General features: G+C 47.4%; 1 protein-coding gene across 1 annotated transcript in view; it reads right to left on the bottom strand.

The window, feature by feature from the left end:
• Positions 1–9: 9 nt before the first annotated feature.
• Positions 10–8,763, bottom strand: part of TBC1D9 (TBC1 domain family, member 9 (with GRAM domain)) — a gene marked incomplete at both ends in the record, with an annotated part of 27,951 nt that continues 19,197 nt past the window's right edge. Inside the window, 11 exons of the mRNA XM_009084156.1 lie at positions 10–137; positions 983–1,083; positions 1,207–1,281; positions 2,110–2,196; positions 3,280–3,345; positions 4,352–4,592; positions 5,870–5,938; positions 6,053–6,151; positions 6,468–6,597; positions 7,277–7,562; positions 8,442–8,559. Coding sequence (XP_009082404.1) covers positions 10–137; positions 983–1,083; positions 1,207–1,281; positions 2,110–2,196; positions 3,280–3,345; positions 4,352–4,592; positions 5,870–5,938; positions 6,053–6,151; positions 6,468–6,597; positions 7,277–7,562; positions 8,442–8,559 — 1,400 coding nt within the window. The remainder of the gene's footprint in view (positions 138–982; positions 1,084–1,206; positions 1,282–2,109; positions 2,197–3,279; positions 3,346–4,351; positions 4,593–5,869; positions 5,939–6,052; positions 6,152–6,467; positions 6,598–7,276; positions 7,563–8,441; positions 8,560–8,763) is intronic.

The following is an 8,763-nucleotide window of genomic DNA, read 5'->3' as shown; positions in this document are numbered from 1 at the left end:
GTGCCGAACAGCTTGCCCACCTCGCCGATCTCCAGCAGCAGGCTGGTCACCGCCGCCGTGGCGTGGTACAGGTCCTGCTCGTTGGGGTCCTCGCTGAACATGTTGTACATCGTCTTACACAGCTCGATGAACTGTCCCTGAGCACAAAACACCAGTGAGAGCAGGAACAAGCTAGACCAACACCTCCTCAGGCCGAGCCTGGACTGAGGCACAACACAGTGGTCTGTGGTCACACCGGGACTGGACACGGCCTGTGCAGCACAGAGTTTGCTGAGGGGACAGGGAGAGCTGAGGCCTCTCCCAAGGCTGCTGAGAACAAACTGTCCCACACATGACAAATACAGTTCCGTGCAGCCACAGGAGGGCAACAGAGTGTGAGCAGAGACACTGAGCACTCTTTGAGGGATTTTCTTGTAGGAATGATGTTAAGTGTAACTAAGGCTCTGATAAAATTTATGGGAGGGAAGGACCTGCAGCACTGCCCGGCAGGGGTAGCTTAGCTGGATGTAAGGCCTTTGAAATTCAAAACTTACATAGGAAACAAATTTGCTCAGGGCTCCCTAAGTAAGAGTCATTGTCCTTCAGGGAACAAACCTTCCCTATGTGCTCTGGAGGAAGGAGCTGTCCCAGGGGTTCTCCTCCTCCTCAGCAGCTGTGGGGCTAGAGGGAGTGAGACAAAGTACAAACACAAAATGCTCCTGTCAGGTTGTGGTGTCAGACACTATGAGCTACCTGGAGATTTTAGTGTCACATCACTCTGAGCCCAAAACAAAATGTTACCGTTCGTACACGTGTGTATCTCGTTCCTGGGACACTCTGGGAGCTGATGCCAGTCCCAGAGTTTGCAGACAAGGAACTGATGATGTTCTGGTGAGAACTACCCACCTCAGAATAAACCTTTGTTCAGAGCTCGTGGGCTGGGTAGTTATACAGAGGTGAAGAAAGTTTCAAGTTGATGCAAAGTAAGTGTCAGCAGAAGTACCTGATTCAGCTTGGGCAAGTCCTTCGTGTTTTTTGCTTTGGATTTATTCTCTTGGCTCCACATCCTCAGATAATTCCGATTCTCTTGTGAGCTCTTCTTGCCTGTTGTCAACAAATTACGCAGAGATGCAGGAGAAAGTCCATGAAGAAACCTTAAATTAATACTTTGCTTCCCATTTTCACAAGGAACCAAAGGTGTGACTCACATGGAGACACCACACGTACCTTTGTCTGTTTTCAGGCTCACTGTGACAAACCCATCGTCTACTCCTGGTCTGCTCCTGCTGTCCAGGCCAACCACTGGGAGAGAGATCAGTGTGGGTTTAGGTACAAACATACTTTTCATGTGTACAGTGCAAGAAAGGACATGTTTACGCTGCAGAAAATGCAGAGTGAGAATGATAGGAATAATGGATGATTTTTGCTGCTTCTGAAAGCTGAAGACAAATGCCATTTAGTTTATAATGTCACTGCTCAGACAGGGTTTTGTTTTTAGGTTTGTTTGCACAGTAGAGTGATCAGCCCGTGGGACCACAACACAGCCTCTAGCATGGTGCATGTTTGGTGGTTATATCAGTGCATCTGCTTTTGTCTCCCGGGGCTTAAACTTTCCATTTCCAGTCTATTAACAACCTTTCCAAACAGCCTTCTTCCTCCTGTAACCCAAAGGGTGGGTTGTATTCCTCTGGAATGGAAGGAAACCTGACATCAGCCACCTCAGAAACCAGGACGCCACTGAAGACAACAGTGAGGAGACGTTGCCTCTCATTGGGGCACAAGAAGATTTCAAACTGCTCAACTACATTTTGATGTATTTTTTGATCTCAGTGTTTAGAATATTTCAGGTTGTGACCCAAACTGTCGAAAGCCAATAGAGGTCACCCTTCATCAAGGCACATGTGCTGCAGTTGTGACAAAGTGATGTGAATTACAACACCCCAATGACACCCTCACTGCGGGCACTGTCACAGCTCAGCCTGGGGAGCTGCTGCAGCTCCTCCAGGAGCTCAGAGCACACACAGCTGCCACAGACTGCTCTCCACAGAGCATCTGCACTCACAAGGCCTAGCCCACTCAGGAGCAGCTCCCTGTGGTTGCCATGCATTACCTCACCCCTTCGTGCCCTACCGTGCGTGCATTCCGGTGTGATGTCTTCAAAGAAGTACTGAGTAGCCTCAAAGGCAGAGTCTGGCTCTTCCTGCTCCGGGGATGGGTCTGGGCAAAGGAGCAAGACACTTGCATTAAGAACTAGGAGATGCTTCCATTGACACATTAGACTGTTAGCTTCCAGAAGGATAACTGTGGGGATATGAGGGAGGTGAAGGAGATGAACAACGGCCCTGAGTTGTGTCCTCCCCAGTCCCCACTCCTGTCTGACTGCCCAGGAGCTGTTTGTCCCCAGAGACTGACCCACCTTCCCCAGGCTGCTTTCCTTGCTCCTGTGCAGCTCAGTGTGCCCTGAGCAGGCTCTGAACTCTCCTAACTGGAAACAGTGTCATGGTTTGGTCCCCAAATACCCTTCAATAAATGGTATTTTTCCCCAGTTAAACCAGTGACTCACTCAAGCCTCTAGCAGAGCCAGGTGGGAGCGATCAGGGACACACCTTCAAAGCACATGAACCTCAATGTCCTCTCAAAGCTTTTGGACATCTTTACAGAGCATGAAAACCTGTGCAAGAACTGAACTCCCCGAGCAGCTGCAACATGCTCAGACCACAGGCTCAGTGAGGGCTCAGCAGGTTCTCTGAGGCACAGGTGAGCCAAGCCAGAGAGGACATAGTTCCAGAATATAATTTTCTCCAGAGACAAAACCACTGTGAGATGTTTTCCTCCCCTCTCCACCCTACACTGCCTCTCACTTAGCTGAGTCCAAGTTTGCACAGCTCCCTAGAAAACACATCTGTGGAAGGATCTGGAGCTTCCCTCTGCAAACAGCATGTCAGAGGGGGAAGCAAGAAGGAAGCCTGAGGACAGGAGTGCGGAGCCAGGGCAGGCAGGAGCATTTACAGCCAGCTCTGCTGTGAGATGAAGTGCCTTGTGGTAACACATGTCTGAGAACTCTGTGCATGGGATGTGACCAGCCCCAGCTTACCAGGCAGGAGACATGCAGGAATGGCTGTTGGGGCTCTGTGGCTGCTTCCAGCCTTCCCACACCTGGGGCTGGCTATGGCAGGAACTCTTATTTCACTGCTGCATCAACAGCAACAAGAACTGCCACAAATTAATTTTTAATTGGGAGAGCTAGTCATAAACAACTCTGCTCCACATTCCTGTTCTCAACACAACAGCTTTACCTACCGGGCAGAACGTGCATTTTGTACAGCAGCTTCAGCTTCTCCGTGAGGTCCCCGTGGCACGCTGCACCTGGGCAGAGGCATAGACAGGGCATCAGTGCCTGGCACTCTGGGCAGCACTGAGCTCCCCACAGCCCTAGGCCACGGGGCAGTCACTGGGCTCCTGGCATCACACGTTCTGTGGTGGGAAGAGCCAGAGAACACAGCCCAGTTCACCCTGAGTTCTGTGCTTCAGCCCAGGGCCCTTCACCAAATGCCTGTTCTGTAGCACTCAGAAATGAGCTATGGTCATGCCACCACCACCCAGAAGAGCCTCCAGCTGGAAGTTAACAAGACCTTTTTGTGTGGACTTCAAACTTTCTGACCTGAGGATCCAATATAACATCACATGACTCAGAGCATTAAGATATTTAAAAAAAAAAAAAAAAGATTTTTAAGTAAGCAGCATTTATCAGAGATTAGCTGTGGGCTGAACTGGTCTTCACTTGGTATGTTCCAGTGATTTATCCTCACCCATCCCTGGTCCTTTCTGGCCTACACTACAAGTAGCTGTATGAAATCCGAGCACTCTACTGGAGCCCTTTTCCCCACTCATTAAATGGGCAGCAGCTAATCTGAAAGCAATGACCTAACTGGTAATCAGACTTGCCACAGATCTCACCTGTGACATACCATTCACAAATGAGTTAACCTTCAGTTAGGTTCTGCAGAGATTCATTTTACCTCACAGGTGACTGTGTCACCTCAGCCTGCTCTGCAAACTGCCAAAGGAGCTTTGGCCAACACTGACAGTCACAGCCTCTCGCAGAGCTAACCCTACACTAAATACAGACGTTGGGCCAAAGAATTGAGCCAGGAGGTTTTAATGCCAGACTGCAATGGGAACCCTCATTCTTAAACATGCTGTTACAAGGAGTGCTGAAGGCCAGACTAGGACACCTTCTCCCAAAAAGGAGCAAAATGTGCAGCTGGTAACTCATAGAAACCAGCACAGGTGAAACTCAGCCTCATTATCTGCGAGCCAGTGCAGGGTCTGTGCCCCTGAGAAACACAGGGTTTGCTCAAACTGTTCTTACTGAGGCCCCAGACGAACTCGCGGAAGTTGATGAGCAGGTCGCCGTTCTCGTCCAGGAGCCTGAAGAGACGAGCAGCCAGCGTGTCCGAGTGGGCCCCGCATGCCCAGGGGAACAGCAGCCTGAACATGCCCTTGAACTGCTCCAGGTCGATGCGGTACTGCTCCAGGTAGGGCAGGCTGGGGTCGTGCCGCTCCAGGGCCGCGCTGCTCCCACCCCAGTAGCAGCTCGTCAGATGTTCTGCCTGAAAGGAGGGAAGTGCTGTGAGACTGTCAGACCTCTGCCAACAACTGGTCACTGTCAGTGACAAAACCCCCAAACAACCTAAGCACATGTCCTTAAAACCACAGACACAGAGCATTTCTGTCTGCCCAGCCCTTCCCCTTCTGGAAGAGGTTTCTCCTCTAACCAGCACAGACAGACATTCCTCCACAGCAAAAGAGGACAAAGCATAACTTTTCTGCCTCCCAGGCAGATGAAACATCAATATGCCCATTTTGAACAGAGCAGTAAACAGCTGTGACTGTGCTGCCCACACACACACACACACACACGCACACACACACACACACACACACACACACACACACAGGCTGGTTGTGCTCAGCCCCCCTCACCCTCACCCCCTGGTTGGGTCAGCCAGGGAGTCTCATGAATCTTTATTTAGGCTTCAATCACATGAAGAGAGCTGTTTATTTCAATTTTTGGTTTTGTTGAACTGTAGAGTCTCAAAAATACTGAACAATGCACTTTCAGGCTGATTTTGGCACAATCTAGACCAAAATGATTGAGAAGTTTGGAGAAAGAGATCTTAGCACTGCACAGTGACCAGCCAGGGTGGACTGTCTGACCTGGTCTGACTCTGGAGGACTGAGCGAAGGCACTGCAGGATTTGGACAGTCACAAGATCTGTCACTGTCTCTAGATAACAAAACAGAGGAACAAAGTGTCCTGTTTTAAAGACACTGCATGAAAGTGAAGGCATTTAACTGCTCCCCTTTAAACGTGAGGACCTGATGGCACAGCTCACAGCCTAGAGACACAGCACCTTGTGACACTGAATTCCCAGGCAATAATTAAATTGTCAACAATAATCAGCTATTGTAATGTCAAAGTATTAATTGTCTGAGCCAACAGAATAAAGGTATTTCTGTGCTAAATTCCCAGACTTGGTCAGGTAAGTTTGTAAACACTGACCCAAGGCCTCTGGCCATTCACTTTTTCATTAGGTTTTCATGAGTAAATTCATTTTTCCCATGGACACATTTAGTGAATTACTCCTTTCCTGATGTTTTAAAAACTGCTTGTCCTGTTTGGTTTGGCTTTGTTTGCTTGGTTGTATTTTTGGTTTTGTTGGGGCTTTGTGTGTGTATATCAGTAATACAGAGGCTAACTCAAGTTTATCTCAAGATACCTGACAGTGACTCAGAGACTCAACCTGGTCCTTGGAACAGACAGTGCCATGTCACAGCAAACGTTTGCACTCCCTGAGAGACATGATCTTCTCTTCATGCTGCTTACCTTGAAAAGAGCATAGAGCTCCTCCAGCTCGTCGATGGTGAAGGAAGTCTCCGTCACGATTGTCCGGACCTTGGGAGACACAGCATGGACAGTTACGGTTTGGAATCCATGGCTCACTGAAAACTGATTCCATGTTCACAAAGTGACCTTAACATCTGCAAAGAACATAACTCCAGTACTCACCACGTTGCGCTTTGTAGTGTCCTCCAGAGTTTGGATAACTTTCAGTCTCTGTTTGAATCTCATTTGCTCAATTAAATCTGCTCGGATGCTTCCAAATTTCTGACAGGGAGAAAAGCAGGACAGGATATTGGGCATTAGTACTTGGAATATTTACTTACCTTTAATTCATTTGAAAAACTAATGATGTGATATACCACAACTGGAACTGTTGCTCAGGCATTTTCCCAACACATTACAAAGTCATGAAGACTTCAGGAATGTATCACTAGATTTTACTTTTTCCCTTCCAAGATGAGTCTAAATTTCTTTTATGTTCTTTCAGTTTCAAGCAAAGCCAAGGTACAGAGTATCAAACTCCCCTGTGAAGCAGAAGTTGTGTACATTGGCAAGTTCCTGTTAAGAACTCTTACCCTACCTCATAGGAAGACCTGATCAGCCTGAAAATATCCACCTCAGGGTAAGGCTCCACATCGTCGCTGAGCAGTGAGTGCAGATGAGGAATGGGTGGGAGAGTGCTGTCCTTGTTAGTTACACTGTCCAAGTATCTGGGGGGAAAAAAAACAAACAGAAAGGAATGAGAGGCCCAAGATGCATTTCTGCCCCTTTCCCTTGAAGGGGTAACAGGCCAAGGGTTATACATAGATTGTTACACGTAAGAAATGCCCAAGCTGCTCTACACCAAGAGTGAGGCTGTACTAATGCACCTGGCAGGAAAACGCAATGCAAAGCTGCAGCAGCATCTTGGAAACTAAGCACCACTACCAAGCACAAGGAAATCAGAGGTTACACTCAGCAGGATTAGTTTCTATTAAATGGCCCAAGCCACAACTTCTCAGCCTCCTGTCTCACTCGAGATCCTACCCAGTTCTTCTATTTCCCTTGACACTGAGGCCTTTCCTTAGAAACACAGGTAAAGTAGCAGGCAAAGGGTGAGATAAAAAAATCCATGAAACCAACTGAAATTATCATCCTAATTACCTTTCTATAACCAGGTTTGGGAAGTTTGTTTGTATGTCTTGAAAGAAGAATCAGTATCTCGTTGGTTACTTAACATTACTTTAAGATAACATAGAGTGCCTTATGTGGATGAGAGGGACAACAAGCATGGAAAATATTTGTATCTGTCATACTGGTTTAAATTTAGCATTTCAACACAGAACACAAATTGGAAAAATAAGGAAAAAGAAAAAGAAAATAAGATACTGTATTTTCTGCAATAAATACCTTCCCAAGACTGTCATGGCTTCTCCATCATCTTTACAGTTAAGCAGCTTGTCTACATTAGCTTCGAGGACAGCGAGTGCTAATTGAAATATCACCTTTATTCCTTCACAGAAGAAACAATCCACAACCACCACTGCACTCTCAAATGGCATGACACTGAGGAAGAGAGTGAGGAACCAGGACAGGGAAATGGTGGATATCACCCCCAGGTCCTGCATGCAGTCATACAGCTGTGGGATGTAGTCTCGAGCCAGCTCCTCGAAGACACCCTGATCCACCAGAGCTCCTGGGAAAGGGAGGTTGAGTGTCCATTAATTCAGGGGCAACTGGCACATCACCCCTTGGGGGAGAAAAATACATAGACATACATCTCTATAAATACAAAGCCTAGGAATGTTCTGCATGATGCTTTCACACATTTTCTCCCTTCCAGATAAACAACAGATTCCATTGCACTACTGAGCTGTACAAACTGAACTGAGGGTTTTTTTCTGCTTTAATTATACACCTACAACAGCTAACAAAGGGTCCATTTGGCCTAGCACCTACAGGACTTCAATGGTGCCTTGATATGACCATTACTAATTGGAGAGAGACCTCAGCATCACTTGCTGAACGAGGCCAGAGTGGCTGAGAGGGTTTGATCTATTCCAAGAGAACCCCATGCTGTACATTCCTGTGCCATAACATCAGTGCCTCAGGCAGCCCAGGAAGGATCATTTGTGAGCTACAGTAAACACAATCTTGATGATAAATTGAAGGGTCACTCACTCCCATATACACAAGGAAACGAATCTGACAACAACTTCAGGTACTTGTGCCCTCTCAGACCAGAGGTAAACAGGCACAAAGACTTCTGCAAACTGTTCCCACCTTACCTTAGCTAGATAACTGGATCATCTAAAATTCACATTTTAGCCTCCCATCTCTTTTCAATTTACTTTAAGCCCATTTTTGGTCTAATCCTAAGTGAAAAACAATTAACTCTCACAGTATCTGCTCAGGGAATTGCTCCTATGCTGCTGAGCACGTTGTTTGCCACTAGCACTGACAGTTGTATCTGTGCCACACATGCAGCAACACATCTGTTTGTTTCAGTACAAATGCCACCAATTGAGTTGGCTATTTTTGTGTTGTCCCTTCAGAAAATGTGCCCACAACATACCAACAACCCTTGTGTTGTAGTAGTCAGGCAGCATACGCTCACACAGAGCCACCAGCAGCCAGAAAGCTTCCTCCTCTTTGGCATAAAGGAGGAGCACCGAAGTGACAATGTTCATAGCCTAAAAGAAAGAGAAATGTGAGTCTTCAGTATCTGGCGCAGGGCCTGGGCAGGTAAGTGGTTAGTGTGGTTAGAAGGTTGGCTCTGGCTCTCCCTGCAGGCCCCAAACTGCCCAGGTGTTCCCTGAAGGGCAGCAGGCAGTGTCCCCCAGGGTGCAAAGGAAGGCTTAGGACAGCCTCAAGGAAATCACAGTTGTTTGGGTTTT

Source organism: Acanthisitta chloris, unplaced genomic scaffold (assembly GCF_000695815.1).
Source record: "Acanthisitta chloris isolate BGI_N310 unplaced genomic scaffold, ASM69581v1 scaffold33951, whole genome shotgun sequence".
Classification (NCBI taxonomy): Eukaryota; Metazoa; Chordata; class Aves; order Passeriformes; family Acanthisittidae; genus Acanthisitta; species Acanthisitta chloris.
Note: the sequence above shows the minus strand (reverse complement) of the source record. Positions and strands in the feature narration are given on the sequence as shown.